This window comes from Lepus europaeus, chromosome 1 (assembly GCF_033115175.1).
Source record: "Lepus europaeus isolate LE1 chromosome 1, mLepTim1.pri, whole genome shotgun sequence".
In the NCBI taxonomy this organism is placed as follows: Eukaryota; Metazoa; Chordata; class Mammalia; order Lagomorpha; family Leporidae; genus Lepus; species Lepus europaeus.
The window spans coordinates 134,199,410-134,216,631 of record NC_084827.1 but is presented as its reverse complement, the minus strand read 5'-3'; the positions used below and the strand labels follow the sequence as shown (position 1 = coordinate 134,216,631).

The following is a 17,222-nucleotide window of genomic DNA, read 5'->3' as shown; positions in this document are numbered from 1 at the left end:
TTGGTGCAGGGGCCCCAGCACTTGGGCCATCTTCTTCTGCTTTCCCAGACACATTAGCTGAGAGCTGGATTGGAAGTGGAGCATTGGGGACTTGGAACCAGCACCCATATGGGATGCCAGCACTGGTACTAGCTTCTATGTTCTGCATTTTACATACCTCATCCCATTTAATCTTTCCTACGAACAACCCCAGGTTTCCCTCATTTCACAGCTACAGAAGCTGGCTTAAAAGCCTGTGCTGAATCCCTTAAATCCTAGTTATTTATGAGGCTTGTAACAATAAACAGGAGTTTCTTTCATAGCTGTTTCTCATAAGACGAACCAGCTTTAATGCTACAACATGCACTGAGCTCAAAACCCAGTTCTACTACTTACTTGCTAAGGTACTAGGCAGAGTCTGTTTCCTTATTTATAAAACGGAGATAACAATAGTACCTAGCTAACTTATGGCATCATTTTAAGGAAGCAAAAATTTCATGAGAAATACTTGGCACAGCATTTAACATACAGGAATGACGGAACAAATGGCTGTTACGGATATTCACTGAGTTTATCCACAAAAGCCACCAGATTTAATCAGAGCAAAGCAGGCAGCATGCTCTCACTTGTTCCATGGTAAAGAGGTAAAGGGCATATTGTTAGGGATATTTACACAGCATGGACATTATAGAGAATGCACAGGAACCGGACACATAACACTAAGACCAGCAAGAGAATACTGAGCATGTTAGTGGGAAGTTGTCTTTGTGGGGGAAAAAAAAAAAAAACCCTGGAAATGCAGAAACACATGCTTCTTCATCACAGAGTCACGCTGACCTAACCGGTTCACACAGTGTACCCAAGTGGGGCGAGCCAATGGCAAACATCACAGTAGTGCCTTCTGCCCTGACAACCAGTCCAGAAAGGGAGGCGGACAGGGCTCCAGGCTATAGCAGAGAGCACGATGACAGACAAGGCTTCCCAGAGGCATGATGCTCAGGCTGAGGCTTGAAGGATAAGCGAGATTTTTAGATTTTTTTGTTTATCTTAAATGCAAAGAGAGAGGTCAGTGAAGGTTTTAGGGAGGACACTGATTACATCTGTATCCAAATCTGAATGCAGTGCAGTGGGAAGGTGTGTGTGTCTGTGTGTGTGTGCAGGATGGTGGTAGGGAGACTGGTTACAGAGCTGTGGTGACGGCAGGGAATGGTGGCCTAGCTCTTGGACAATGGCAGATGCAACAGGAAATACACAAATTCTGGAGCTCGGGCAACTGGAGTTTGGTGGTGACATTCACTAATACAAGGAACTTGGAACCTGGAGGCTTAGGGAGGGATCAGAAAGTTGATAAATTCAGCTGGGGACATGTTGAGTTTCACCTGCTGATGAGACTCCAGTAAAAGCCAGGTAAGTTTAGTTCGAGGGCAAAATCCTGGCTGTGGACCCAGACTGGAAAGTCACCAGCTCATCAGTAGGCTGAGTGGAGTGTGCCCAGCCAAAATCCCCAATATCTCAATGCTGTTTTTGAAGGAACTTGCAGAAGGGGAAAGGAGTGATCTAATCTTCTTAGATTAGAAATCAAATGTGTGATCTCAGGTAAGAAAGTTAACCTCACTATTTCTAGTGTTTCCCATTTTTAAATGGGGATCACGCCACCTGTTTAGGAAATTTGTGGGGATTAAACGAAGTAATGCAAATGGTAAATCTTCCATACAAATACATGGTGGTATCACTGTCAGGATTATTTAATCATCAGATGACTGAAACGATGGAAGGGGGAACTCCAAACTCTTACATGTGAAAAGTTTTTAGAAACCGGATGCTGTTTCGTTGTTAATAAAGAGAAATGAGTCTTATAAAGTGGTAAATAACAAAATCCAAGAAATCATCAGTGATGTCTCTGCAACTGAGTATATTAGTCGCTCTGGTTTTCTCCTACAGTTTCTACAGTTCATCAGGACCAAACAGCTATTGCTGTATGAAATATAAAGTAGGTTCAAGGTATCAAAAACTAGGACTTGGCAATGAAAATGAGAACATTCCCATGAAACTGGTCTCTTTCACACTGAGTTGGTGCAGGCCTTTTATGCTAGGTCTCTAAAGCATGTTCCCCAGGCACCAGCTGTACCACGCTATGAGCAATTTATCTCCTTGTCGCACTTCTGCCTGCTGCCATTAATCACAGTGGTCCCTTGCTGATGAAACTGGGTCTGAACACCAAGAAAATAAAAGATGTAGAGCTGTTCCTGACCTAGTTATCCTCATTCCATTGGTCTCCACCCCCGTCCTCCTCACTCTTCCTGTCAAACACCAGCACGAAGCTTAAAGCCACGCTGCTTAGCTGTCTCTAAATGACTGGTCCCAGCAGATGTTCGCAACCCCACATGTGCATTTTTCCTTTTCCTACTCACACTTTCTGTATGAACAGCAGATTGTAATGCTTCTGTTTTTCTGATCCAGAGGGTCAGTCTACAAATTAGAGCAGCTTTTTTTTTTCCCCCAAGATGCTTAATAACTGTAGGTAGCCAGACGGAACCCCCTTCTCACCGCCCTCTCCTACCCCTCCCTGAACTGCTAGCAGACGTTTCCTCTAAGTCCTCCTTCTTCAGGCTCCAGCTCTCCCACTTCCTAGGCTCCATTAACAAGCTTCACTTCTCTCATCCAGCTATCTCTAACCGCTTTGTTCCTCCAGCCCCCACAGGGTCAAGAATGCTCTCACCTCCTTCCCAACCCTGCCTGGTCTCCAGCAATTTCAGTGAATGAAGAAAATGTACAGGTGAGCTACAACCAGCCCTGAGCCCAGCAGTTTTATAGATCCTTCCTCCTTTCTAAGAGGTTCCTTACAATCCTGGAGGTAACAACAGTTTGTTCACAGGACTCAGCAGGTTCTCAATGAAAGACAAAAGGACACCAACTCAACCTGCATTTAACTTAAATTTTAAAAAATGTAGAAGACTTCTTCGTCTCTTCGATTTTCACCTCCTTTAATTAAGTTGTCAAACTATCTTAAAACTGTTCTGTCATAGGTAGGGTATAAATAAATCAAGCTAATTTTTCTTGATTTGTTCCATTTACCTTCTCCCCAGCTCTACATGTACAGATCAGGGAAATATTTAGCAACAAGAGGAGAGCTTATGGAGCTTCAATACAGCATTATTTTCATTAGGGTACCCTAAGGCATGGGTAATGGTAGGTAAGAAGATGTTTTCCTTATGTGTCACGTTATTTTGATCCCATTTCTATATTATCTACTGGATATTACATTTCTTTTCTTTTCATTGTAAAAATTATCTTTTTAAGATTAAAAGAGTCCATAACTTGGCATGTATGCTTATTGGTTGTTGCAAAGGATTCTGGAAAATTAAAAACGAAAAGGGAAGAGAAAAAACTGTCCCCTTACATGAAGGATCTCTGTGAGTGAGAAGCCAGTGGAAAGAAGGGGCTATCAAAGAAGGATGTACTTTTGTCTGAAGGACAGAATTTCCACTTTGCTTATGGCCTTGTCCAAATGCTGACAGAGTTTGTGGACTCAAAAGGCTTCCAAGGCCTAGGCAGCTCATGTCCAGAGCCTCAAGTGGTCACTGATGTCATACATGAAAGTGTTAACTGAATTAACAACAGGAGTCACTGTGCAGTAAGTCCCCATGCAGGACCTGTGTCCTCAGTTAGTTGTATTATGAGAGTTAACTGTAAAACTAGTTCTCTGTGTGTGTTTATGAAAATTGTTGAAATCTTTACTTTGTAGAGTTGGTTTTCTATGTACAAAGTTAACTGAAAATGAATCTTAATGGAGAATGGGACTGGCAAGGGGAGAGGAAGGAAGAGGAGGGGTGGGAGTGTGAATGGGAGGACAGGTATGGTGGGAAGAACAACTATATTCCTATAGTTGTACTCATGACATTTGCATTCCTTAAAAAATAAATTAAAAAAAAATTGTCTCCTTAACTTGGGCCTAGTAATTAAGAATCAGTTGTACTTCACAACATTTTAAGCTTATCTTTATATTCCTTTTTAAGCAGAGAATAATAAGCTGACAATCCCAAAGGCAATACTACGAAATAAATGAAAAAGCATGCTCAAAGAATTCTAAAATCTTTCTACCTTATGAGTTCTTTTATGTGCAAACTGATCTACTTATTGTTCACTAAACATGCCTGGTATTTTCTTACCTCTGTGGTTTTCTCCATTTTTTAAAAAAGATTTATTTATTTTACTTGAAAGAGTTACACAGAGAGAGGAGAGGCAGAGAGAGAGAGAGGTCTTCCATCCAACGGTTCACTCCCCAACTGGCCGCATTGGCTGGAGCTGCGCCAATCTGAAGCCAGGAGCTTCTTCTGGATCTCCCACATGGGTGCAGGGGCCCGAGGGCTTGAGCCATCTTCTACTGCTATCCCAGGCCTTAGCAGAGAGCTGAATCAGAAGTGGAGCAGCTGGGACTCCAACTGGCGCGCGCCCATACTACTTGAGTCACCATCAGCTGCTTCCCAGCTGCACTAGAAGGGAGCTGGATCAGAAGTGGAGTAGTTGGCAGCCGGTGCCGTGGCTTAACAGGCTAATCCTCCGCCTTGTGGCGCCGGCACACCGGGTTCTAGTCCAGGTTGGGGCGCCGGATTCTATCCCAGTTGCCCCTCTTCCAGGCCAGCTCTCTGCTATGGCCCGGGAAGGCAGTGGAGGATGGCCCAAGTGCTTGGGCCCTGCACCCCATGGGAGACCAGGAGAAGCACCTGGCTCCTGGCTTTGGATCAGCGAGATGCACTGGCCGCAGCGGCCATTGGAGGGTGAACCAACGGCAAAAAGGAAGACCTTTCTTTCTGTCTCTCTCTCTCTCACTATCCACTCTGCCTGTCAAAAAAAAAAAAAAAAAAAAAAAAAAGTGGAGTAGTTGGGACTCAAACTGTAAACCGACACGACACTTGCGGTGCAGGTATCCCAAGTAAGCAGCTTAACTCACTGAGCCATCCTGTTTGCTCCCCTACCTTTCTTTTTAAAAGCCAGCTTAAATGTTAACCTTCAAAAGAGGCTCCCCTAATTCCTTCTCATGCCAGAAGGTAGAGGTAAGTAAAATACTAATGCTTGGTGAAAACCCCTAAAGGAGTAGTAACCTTACAAACCAATACTAACTACCTCAAGACCAGCTTACAGAATCAGAAGAACAGCTCTACTATATCAAATCTCACTAAGAGGATATTACAACAAATTCCAATACTGTTTATTTTTTTAAGGATTATACAACACACACACACACACACACCACGAGTCACACACATTGAAGAGATATTGAAGAATGCCATACACAGGGCTTTTAGTTTAAAAACTAAGCAAAGGAGAAGGCATTGTGGCGCCACCTGGGATGCCTGCATTCCATACTGGAGTGCCTGGAATCAAGTCCTAGCTACTTTGCTTTCCAACCAGCTTCCTGCTAATTCACGTGGGAGGCAACAGATGATGGCCCAGTAGTGGGTTCTTGTCACCCACGTGGGAGACCAGGTCGAGCCCCAGCTATTGTGAGTACTTAGGGAACTGGATCAGCAAGTGGAAGATCTCGCTCTCTCTCTCTCTGTCATTCTGCCTTTCAAGTAATAAGTAAACCTTAAACCAACTAACAAAAACCAAGAAAAACAAAATTAAAAACAAACCAGTGACAACACAGAACTGAGCCAGTGTCTGAAATTCAAAGCTAAAGCCTACTTCTGAGAAACAAAATCAACAGGTTAGTGTCTACTAACCTACTAAGTATTTAAAGCTAGAGGCTGACTAGTCACTTCTCTTATTGAGAAAGAGTTAGAACTGTTATTCACAGGAAAAGGAAACACCACTTATCTTAATTCTGAATCCAGAATTGTTCAAGTGGCTTTGGTAAACAATAAACTAACTGAAGCCAACACGGTGGCATAGTGGGTTAAGCTGCAATCCTGGCATCCCATATGGGCACTGCTTTGAGTCCCAGCTGCTCCACTTCTGACCCAGTTTCTTGCTAATGCACCCAGTAAACCAGTGGAAGATAGCACAAGCACTTCAGGTCCTGTGCCCACGTGGGAGACCTGGAAGAAGCTCCTGGCTCCTGGCTTCAGCCTGGCTCAGCCTTGGCCATTGTGGCCATTTGGAGAGTGAACCAGCAGATGGAAGATCTCTGTCTCTCTCTAACTCTTCCTTTCAAGTAAATAAAAATAAATCTTAAAAAAAATAAACAATAGGCCGGCACTGTGGCTCACTTGGCTAATCCTCCGCCTGCAGCGCCAGCACCCTGGGTTCTAGTCCTGGTTGGGGCACTGGGACTAGTCCCGGTTGCTCCTCTTCCAGTCCAGCTCTTTGCTGTGGCCCGGGAGGGCAGTGGAGGACGGCCCAAGTGCTTGGGTCCCTGCACCTGCATGGGAGACCAGGAGGAAGTACCCGGCTCCTGGCTTCGGATTGGCGCAGCGCCGGCCATGGCAGCCAATAGGGGAGTGAACCAACGGAAGGAAGACCTTTCTCTCTCTCTCTCACTGCTATAACTCTGTCTCTCTCTCACTAACTCTGCCTGTCAAAAAATAAATAAACAGACAATAAACTAACCATCTACAATTATAATTTAATGATTTCCTGTTGAATATAGGACTAGAAGGGCCATAACTAATATTATAAACCAGTGCTAGGGAAACTGTTTTCTGTCAAAGGCCATTTGAATATTTGTAACACCATTTACAGGCCATACAAAATTATCAACTTAAAAATTAACATGCTATAGATTTATTGAATTTCAATTCCCGCCTATGGTTGCCTTGGCAGGGCCACACCAAATGATTTTGTGAGCTTTATATGGCCAGTGGGCAGGTCAGTCTTCACCTGTGCACAAACCAACACTCTGGGCTTCTGATAAACTCAAAACACTACAATTGGATACAGGAAATAATCTGCTTACAATTCTGATCAAGGCCACTGAGAGGGTCTAAACAACTTATCAATACAACCTAACAAGAAACAAATGCAATTCAAACCGTCCGTGACATTCATGATCACAAATTCCAATGTTCAACAGTGATCTCTGAAGGCGGACAAGGCAGAGAAGGGCTCATACGTGAGCGTGGCCTAAATCATGGTCACGTCGAAGGCCGCTGGTGAAAATCAGACTACTTCTCCCAGCTACGGGGTAGGTTTTGCACCCACTTTCCTTTAAATCCTCCATATACACATGCTTTCTGGGCCCCTTCTAGGTTCTCCTGCTTTCCCCTTCGGTGACAGGAAGTCCCCAACAGCTCAATTTTCAGGGACCTTCTCTATGCATTACTTTATGGTGCAAGAGGGTAAAACTGTTTCACTAGGTGGACTACCTTTCAACGTAGCCTTTAGGTAACTTCAACTTCTAAGTGGTATCTGAGGATAACTCATCTTTAAACAGTACTCCAGAGTTAAAGAGTGAAGTAGATTACAATTATAAGCAACAATTTTTAAAAAGTGCCTCAGTCCAAGATGGTTACCCACAGCCCATTCATCATTCCATGACCCGTTTTATTTGAGTGCAAAACAATCTTATAAACTCTGAGTACAAAGCACTGGATACATACCAAAGAGCCCTATCTTCTTCTAATGGGACAGACTGGTCATAAATTAAAGACACATACAATTGTTCCAGAGAGTGGTGAGTGCTATCAAAACAAGGAGAAAAGGTCTGAGTGGGATTCAAGGGTGAGGGCGCCGCATTGGGAAGGGAGAAAGGGAAGTCAGTGGGAACCCAGCTGAAACCCGAAGTCAAACCCTCGGGGGGAAACGTCAGTCAGTGCCAAGGCACCAGTCAGTCTGGCACGCTCCAGGAACAGAAAGCCGGTCAGCAGCTTAAACAGTTGAGAACGCCTAAGTGTGGTAGCAAACAAGCTAAGAGATGTCAGTTGACATCAGGTCAAATAAGGTCTTAGATGTCTCAAGTAAAAGTTTGGATTTTATTCTAGGTACAGTAGAAAGCTACTAGAAAGAATTAAGGAAGAAAGGAATTTATGCTTTTACAGGATAGCTCTGGCAATGGTATGAATTAAAGTATTACTTAATTGATAGAATTAAAAAGGAGAGAACAATCCAACATGGGAAGTGGGATACACAGCAGACTCATAGAATGGCAGATGACCTAAACAGCACTCTGGCCTCAGAATCAGCCCTTAAGGCATTTGGATCAGGCTAAAAAGCCCAGGAGAGTATTTCAGGCATGGAAAGTCAAGACACTGTGGCAAAAAAAAAAAAAAACACACCTAAATGAAAGATCTCTGTGAGTGAGATCCCAGCGGAAAGAACGAGCCATCAAAGAAGGAGGTACCTTTCTCTGAAGGGAAGAGAGAACTTCCACTTTGACTATGACCTTGTCTAAATATGATCGGAGCTGGCGAACTCAAGAGGCTTCCATAGCCTTGGCAGCTCATGACAAGAGCCTAGGGTGATTACTGATGCCGTAAATAAGAGTGGCAATTGTTAAATCAGCAACAGGAGTCACTGTGCACTTACTCCCTATGTAGGATCTCTGTCCTTAATGTGTTGTACTATGTGAATTAACAGCATAACTAGTACTCAAACAGTACTTTATACTTTGTGTTTCTGTATGGGTGCAAACTGTTGAAATCTTTACTTAGTATATATATATTAGTATATATATCTTCTGTGTATAAAGATAACTGAAAATGAATCTTGATGTGAATGGGATGGGAGAGGGAGTGGGAGATGGGATGGTTGTGGGTGGAAGGGAGGTTATGGGGGGAAAAAGCCGCTATAATCCAAAAGTTGTACTTTGGAAATTTATATTAAATAAAAGTTTAAAATAATTAAAGTATTACTTCCATACACATACATTAAGTATAATTTAATAATCAAAGTTTAGTGTTGTCCAGCATAATCTGCTTTAAGTTGGAATTAAATAATGGGATGTCCAACAGAGCATTGATCCCCATCCTCTACCTAAGAGAAAAAGGAAGAAAGAAGCCTACAGAATAAAAAAGTACCCTATCTGAATTAAGGAACAGTGGTTCCAAAACTATTTTATCATTCTCAGAGCCTTAAGACAAGCACATGGGGCCAGCATTGTGGCACAGCTATAAAGCTGCTGCCTGCGACTCCAGCATCTCATATGGTGCCAGTTTGAGCCCCAGTTGCTCCACTTCCGATCCAACTCCCTGTTAATGTGCCTGAGAAAGCAACAGAAAATGGTCTAAGTGGTTGGGCCCCTGAACCCATGTGGGACACTAGGAAGAAGCTCCTGGCTCCTGGATTCAGCCTGGCCCAATCCCAGCCCCAGCCATGGCCACTGCAGCCATTTGGGGAGTGAACCAGCAAATGGAAGACCTCTCCTCTCTCTAACTCTACCTTTCAAAAAAATAAAATAAATCTTAAAAAAAAAAAAAAAAAAAAAGACAAGCACATTTTTTCTTGCTCAATCCTCACCTTACCACTTGCAAGCCTAAAATCAGAATAGCCTCAACAATGATCCTATAGTAGGGGCTGAAGTAAAGTCTCCATAATTTGTTGCTATTAAATTTTCATTTCTGGGGCCAGTGGCTTAGGTTAAACCTCTGCCTGTGGTACTGGCATCCCATATGAGCGCCAACTTGAGTCTCGGCTGCTCCACTTCCAATCCAGCTCCTTGCTGATGGCCTGGGAAAGCAGAAGAAGATGGCCCAAGTGCTTAGGCCCCTGCACCCACATGGGAGACCCAGCAGCTCCTGGCTCGTGTTTTCAACCTGGCCAAGCCCTGGGCATGGTGGCCATTTGGGGCATGAACCAGCTGATGGAAGATCACTCTCTCTTGTCTCTCCTTCTGTCTGTAACTCTGCCTCTCAAATAAATAAGTAAACGTTTAAAAACAAAAAAACAAATTGTCATTTCCCTCAGACAACTAATATAAAGAAACTAAAAGTTAGCACTTCTGAATTATTTGATAACTAACTAATAATGTAAATAAAATTCTGAAATGAAGTTTAACCAGTAAGGTTAAATTAAGATAAAGTTAAGGTTAAAGTAAGTATATCTAAATCTGTAAGAAACACCAATTTGCAAATCAATCTTTGATAAACTGACTGGACATCAACCCAGCAAACACAGTTTTAAGAATCTCATTTACGGGTCAGCATGGTGATACAGCATCCAACAACCCATAGTAGCCTGCTTATTTGCATCCCAGCTGCTCTGCTTCTGATATAGCTTCTTGCTGCTAATGAGCCTGGGAAAGCAGCAAAAAAAAAAAAAAAAAAAGGCCCAAATTCCTGAGCCTCTGCCTCCCACATGGGAGACCAGGATGGTGTTCCTTCCTAGCTCCTGGTTTTGACCTGGACCAGTTTTGGCTGTCATAGTCAAATGGAAAGTGAACCAGAGGATGAAGATCTCTGTCACTCTGTCATTCAAATAAAATACAGGAATTAAACAAAAAGGAGTCTTCTTGGTTGGCTAGTTCAAATTACTATAGACCCTTCAAAGTAACAAAATTCTTTTTTGTTTCTAAGATTCTACAGTTCATGTTTTGGGGTCTGAATTAGTAAAGGTTTTTACTTAATTTTTAATTATCTTAAAACAGAAGCAAATTTACTAGCATAAGAAAATATAATATGTAACATACCTCCACTTTAATTCTCTTTGGGGATAATTCATCTCTTTCTCCACATTTTGACCTAAGGGGCAATGGAGAGAAAAAAAAAAAAAAAAAAACTTAAGAAAGTAACAAACATTATTCCAAAGGCTTCTCAACTTATAATGTTCTACCAAAATATGTAACCCTGAAACTTCAACATGAGAAATGACATATGAACATAAAAATAATGAGAAAGATTTTTCATCATTCCCAAATTAACATTAGGGAACATGCAGACACCATGATACATTTTAAATGGCAACCCAAGACCTTCCAACACAGATAGCACTCAATTAATATTTAATGATTATCACATTACAAAAAAGAAAAACAATTAACTAGGAACAATTTAAATAAAATGACAAGAATGACCATTTAAGAAAAATGCTTAAGGTTATACGAGATTTAGTACATTTAGTTTTTCTACCTAAACTACAAATGCATTTACCCTTGACCCAGAAATCTCTGGATGGGAATCTATCCCAGAGGTATCTACATATACAAGAAAGGGCACTCCATCAATTCTGAGACACAATTATTTCATGTACCACTATGAAATATCATTGCCAATTAAACTATGACAAGTCATCAACTCTAAGTCATACTTCCATATAAAACGTGAAAATGTTAAAGTATATCCTCAAATCAACAAAATATAATGTGCATAATATTACTTATTGTGGCATCATTTATAATTACAAAAAACTAGAAACAATTGAAGTATCTATCGACAGAAGATTGGACCTACTAAGTCATGGGACAACCACCCAATTCAATATCATGCAGCTATAAAAATGAGGCAGATGAGTATATACTAGTAAAGAAAGGTCTCCAAAATGTCAAGTCAAACAAAGTAATATACAGCCACACAGATGTATGCTTCCTTTTGCTTCTTGTAAAAAGAAAATGAGAATATGTATTTGTACTCTTTTGCATGTGCATTTACAGGGGTGGGGAACCTTTTTCTGCCAAGGCCATTTGGATATTTATAACATCATCTGCAGGCCACCAAGATTATCAACTTAAAAATTAGCCTGCTCTAGATTTATTAAATTACAAGTCCCGCCTGCAGCTGCCTTGGTAGGACCAGACCACAGGATGTCTTAGGCCTTATACAGCCTGAGGGATGGACATTCCCACTGTTGGATACAGAAACACTGGAAGAATGAGAAAGAAACTATTAAAATCACCTGTATCAGGGAACAAGGTAAGAGAGACAGAGATGGAAGTGAAACTTATTACGTTCCTTTTTTCTAAAACAGAGGTTTGGCTTCTAAATTATGTGAAAACATTCATGTATTTTAAAATATACTTAACTTATAAAGAAATATAAATGTAAGTACAAGAAGAAATAACTAAAAATCATTAAAGGCAGTTGCCTCTAGAGCATGATCTGAGAAGTGAGAAGGGGATCACTGCCCTGTGTGCTATATGTCTTCTTAAATCACATACATGTATTATTTTGATTAAAAAGTTAAGTAAAATAATCAGAAAATGTACTATATAATAAAGTAAACAAAAAATCATGGAATCAACTCCTAAATAACACTAAAAAACCTGCAAATAATTCTATAATGTTGCTGTATGTCCCCACTCAGTTCATCTGGTCTATATAATTTTACTTATTGTCAGTTTGTACATAGGACTAAAGTAGGACAAAAATGAAGCTATGAATTAGGGAAAATAATGCTGTCAAAGCAAATGCCTATAGTAGTGATTTTCAAACTTGTATATGCATGAGAATCAGCACAGATGCTTATGAAAGTCCAGATTTGAAGGTTCCATTCCCGAAGAATGATTTATAAGGGCTGGGAAGGGTGCTCAGGATGCAAATTTCCAACAAATACTCAGTCCAATGGTTCTACTGAGAGAAGCAATGGCATGCACAGCAGATGGTGGGCTGGAAATCATGCTCTACACAGAATCAAGTGAACAACATCAAAATAATCCTATACCTATAGGCAACACTTAGGGTGCAAGTGAGGATAAGATGAACAATAACAATACTGTGTTGACATTAAATTTTGAAACTACTATTGCTTTTCAATATTATATTTTGCATTTCAAATTCACATTCCACAGTCCATCTGCTAGTAATAAAAGTATCTTCCAATTTTCCCTTGAAAATAGTCCTTTTACATATCCAACTAATCTCAGATTGCAAAAGGGCCACTTTGTTTCTACAGAGAGCTCAACAAGTTTGTGTAGTTTGTAGATTTATAAGTATGTAAATGCTGTCTAATCCCATATGACATCAAACTAAAACCACTACTACAGAACAATGCTCTAAGTACTAGGGAACAGAGGTAGAAGAGAATTACGCAAACTAACAAAAATCACTTTAATAATAGCATTTTAAAAAGTCACTGCATTGTTTAATTTATTTCTTAAAGAGAGGGAGTGAGATTGAGATTCCATTTGCTGGTTCACTCCCCAAATGCCCACAACAGCCAGGGTATACAGGCTGAAGCCAGGAGTCAGGAACTCCATGTTGTCTCCTATGTAGGTGGCAGGAACCCAAGTATTTGGGTTATCACCTCCTGCCTCCCAGGCACTCTGGCAGGATGGTGGACTGGATGCTCAGAGTAGCAGGGACCTGAACCAGGCAGTCCAATATGGGATGTGGGTGTCCCAAACAGCAGCTTAACCCACTGTGCCCAGTACCCAACCCTGTTTAATTGTATAGAACTACATCATACCTTTACCTTTTAGAAAATTATTTCTTTGAAAGGCAGAGACAGAGCTCCACTGGTTCATTCCACAAATGCCTACAACAGCTGGCCACAACAGGAAGCCAGAACTCAATCTAGGTCTCCCATGGGTGTGGCAGGGACCAACTACTGAACCATCACCTGCTCACTCTCAAGAGTATGCATTACAGGGAGCTAGAATCGGAGGCAGAGCTGCCACTCAAATATCGGATGTGGGCATCACCAAGAGGCTTAACTGCTACGCCAAATGCCTGCCTCAACTTGTACGTTTTCAAAAACACTCATATTCTATCAATGCATGATGTTTCAAACTTTATTTCTATCAAGCAATGCAAAACTAACACCAATTAGTTAGACACTTACTTGGTAGTTCTGTAAGTATATTTGTAGGTGACTTCTCGAGAAATCTGCCTAGCCAGGGCAAACAGTTCATCTCTTCTGGTCAGCAGAGCATTATCTTTCACACAGAGTTGAGCAGCTGCTTCGTTAACAGTAAGCTGGATATTCAAAATAAAGTTACAGAAGCTATAGACATTTTTATTTCACCAATATATAAAATGTTCCACTTAAGAATACAGAGTCACATCATTAAATATTTAAATTGCAGTTCATAAAAATCAGGATGGTATTTATTCCTAGTTGTTCCGACTGCCAAATTTCAGATGAAAATTAAATCACCACCACCCCACAAAGCCTAAACTAATCAAAGCAGTCACTTTGTTTAGACTTCTTTACTTTTTTTTTGCTTTGGATTGGATGGGAGTAACAAAGAGATGCACGTGGCACAGAGTTGCTGGGTCAGTTCTTGCTTTCCTAAGAAAGCCAAAGTGCACCCCTTCTCCCTACCCAAACCTTATAGTTTTGCCTTGGTTGTCAACCATAGAAATTCCCTTCCAATCCTAATACATATTTTCCTATATTTTAGTCTAGTTTTATCTTTTCAAGTATTTAATTCACTTAGAATGTTACAGTATATGGTGTGATAAAAAAGCTAAAATCTTCCTCAAATTTCCAATTGTAATTTTTTTAATGATCTATTTATTTATTTACTTGAGAGGCAGAGTTACAGACAGGGAGGGAGAAACACTGAGAGAGGTTTTCCATCCACTGGTCCACCCCCTACTTGGCTACAAAGGCTGGAACTGGGCCAATCTGAAGCCAGGAGCTTTTCCCAGGTCTCCCATGGGAGTGCAGAGGCCCAAGTACTTGGGCCATCTTTACTTCTTTCCCAGGTCTTTAGCAGGAAGCTGGATTGGAACTGGAGCAGCTGGGACTCAAACCAGCCTATATGGAATGCCTGCACTACAGGCGGATGCTTAACCTACTATGCCATAGCATCGGCCCCTCCAATTGTAATTTATATTAGTTTATTCTGAGACAATTAATTTGGCTACTGAGAAGCAGACTGCAATGAGCCCAGATTCCTATTTTAAACCTAGAGCTAATTAAGAAAGCATAACTGAAGAAATTTATTTTCAGCCTTCTACTCTCCTCCTAAGTAATCATCAAAGATCAATTTTCCCCACAAATGCTTTTGAAAGATACATTATTGGAGCTTAAAGTAAAATAAGGACTGGTGTTGGGAGAAGGAGGTTAAGCCACTGACTATGATGCTGGCATCCTATTTGGGTGCCAATTTGAGACTTGGTTGCTGCACTTCAGATTCAGCTCTCTGCTGATGACACCTGGGAAAGCACCTGACTTCAGCCTGGCCCAGTCCTGGCCACTGTGGCCATTTGGGAAGCGATCCAGCAAATGGAAGCTCTGTCTCTCTCTCTCTCTCTCTCTGTCTCTCTCTCTCTCTCTCTCTCTCTGTCTCCCCCCTCTCAAAAAAATAAATAATTCTTTTAAAAAAGTGAAATGAGTTTAAAGAATGATTTCTTAAATAAACAATGTGGTAGTAGCTACACCCACACTGAAGACCCTTCTCTAATCACTTTGTCTGTAGCTACTTCTGTTTTGTACTCATCAATCTAAATTACTGTGGAGAATCTCTGATTGTAAGATATTTTAATTGGCAACATTTTAGAGGTACTAGTTTATGCTCAACCACAGACAACAACTTTCCAAGATAAACTGCAAACAACCATCTAGTATTCCTTCTGTCATCTTACCAGTAACCAAGAACAACAGGCGTAACACATTCATTGCTACTGAATTCAGGCTCCAACAGTTCGAAAAAGTAGACTGAGCTTCCCAAGGCCTAAGGAGTCTTTAGGCTGGGAAAGTAACTTTAGTTCACTCACAAGTTGTAACAGGAAGTTGATTCATGAAGCCTCTCCCTCAAAAATCTGTGCTGTCATTGTTATCTAGATTTCACGCCTCCCAGTTGCTACTAATAACAAATCAGTAACTATTCTGATATACTTTAAAAAGATGACAAAAATAATCCAAGACAGTGGTGCCCTGCTGCTGCACAGTTAGCTTTCATTTATATATTTTAACTCTTAAATTTAAAAAAATTTAATTTTCAGACATAAAAATTGGATATATTTATGGTATACTATGTGATTATTTAATGTGTTAGCTCTTAAAAGATAGTAAAATTCTAATTTTGCTAAAATATAAAACTAGATGATATTCTCCCTTACTGTTTGCTTTTCTCCTACCTTCTCTCTTCTTTTTAAAATTTATTTATTTACTTTTTTGAAAGGCAAAGTTACAGAGAGTCAGAGAGAGAGAGAGCGAGCGAGAGCGCAAGAGAGCAAGTGAGCGAGCGAGAAAGTCTTCCATCCGCTGGTTCACTCCCCAAATGGCTACAACAGCTGGGGCTGGGCCAATCCGAAGCCAAGAATCTGGAGCTTCTTCTGGGTCTCCAACACAGGTGCAGGAGCCCAGAGCCTTGGTCCATCTTCTACTGCTTTCCCAGGCCATAGCAGAGAGTTGGACTGAAGTGGAGTAGCTGTGAACTGAACCGGCTGGGATCTCGTACTACAGGAGGTTTTACCCACCACTACACAGTGCCAGCCCCCTCACACCTTCTCTTCATCACCAAGAATACCAAAATTCCATTCACACCTTCATGTAAAAGATTTCTTGAAGTAAGCTTTCTATCATTCAACACTGAACTGAAAATCTGGACTTACTAGTTATCTTTATCCTTAAAAAGAATATTTAACTGAGTCTATGAAACAATTTCTTTTCCAGATGGGTCAAATTATAATACTTAACAATCAAACAATTATGATCTTCAATTAAGTATTTCTGGCATTGTTGTGTGACAGGGAGGTGATCGGAACTTTCATTTCTAGCACTCTGGAGGGCCAGGTGCCATGACTGGTCTCCTCACAAAAAACAATCACAAATAAATAAAATAGGGGAGAGGGGTTAAATTCTCTTAAGTGCTCAATGAGCTGGCAAGACACGTACATACTATCTAGGCTGAAATGAATGAACACAGCATAACACAGAAGTTAAGGTCAGTTGCTAGACTAGATGAACTTGAACTTCAATCTTCATAGCAAAGACCAGGGCACCCTACAAGTGAGTATTCTAAGACTCCTCCTCCATAAAGCTGAAATTTCAAAGCACTGCAAATCCAATGTAGGGCTAAATTAGAAATACTGCAGTCCCCAAGGAGCATGCAAGGAGAATTACTTGTCCTGGACCTTGGCACTGAGTAGGAAAGTACAGAAGATATTCTCTGGGTATTTCATAACCCCAAATCAGCCTTCACATAGATCATCAGCCTTAATCCACACTAAATGGGCTGAGAACTTATTTGCACAGGCTTCCAGAGCTGTAGGTCCCCAAATGCCTCATAGAAGTGAGAACAAATAACCTCTGGGAAAATCCACTTTGTTCCCAGATCTCAAAACATTTCCACAGTTAAAGTTCCAAGAAAAGCACAAATTCATAAAGAAAAAACATAAAACATCTAAAGAAACAAGGCATGAAAAGTGAAACTAGGAAAAAAAAAAAGCAGAATCAGATCCTCAAATACTGTATTTAAATAA

At 40.9% G+C, this 17,222-nt stretch overlaps 1 protein-coding gene across 3 annotated transcripts in view; it reads right to left on the bottom strand.

Moving 5' to 3' along the window:
* NAB1 (NGFI-A binding protein 1) overlaps positions 1–17,222 on the bottom strand; it is a 53,291-nt gene that overhangs the window by 12,713 nt on the left and 23,356 nt on the right. For all 3 annotated transcript variants that reach the window (XM_062189327.1, XM_062189307.1, XM_062189316.1), the window contains exons 3-4: positions 13,630–13,763; positions 10,544–10,595 (exon numbers count right to left, since the gene is read on the bottom strand). In XM_062189327.1, the coding sequence (XP_062045311.1) occupies positions 10,544–10,595; positions 13,630–13,763 (186 nt within the window). The remainder of the gene's footprint in view (positions 1–10,543; positions 10,596–13,629; positions 13,764–17,222) is intronic.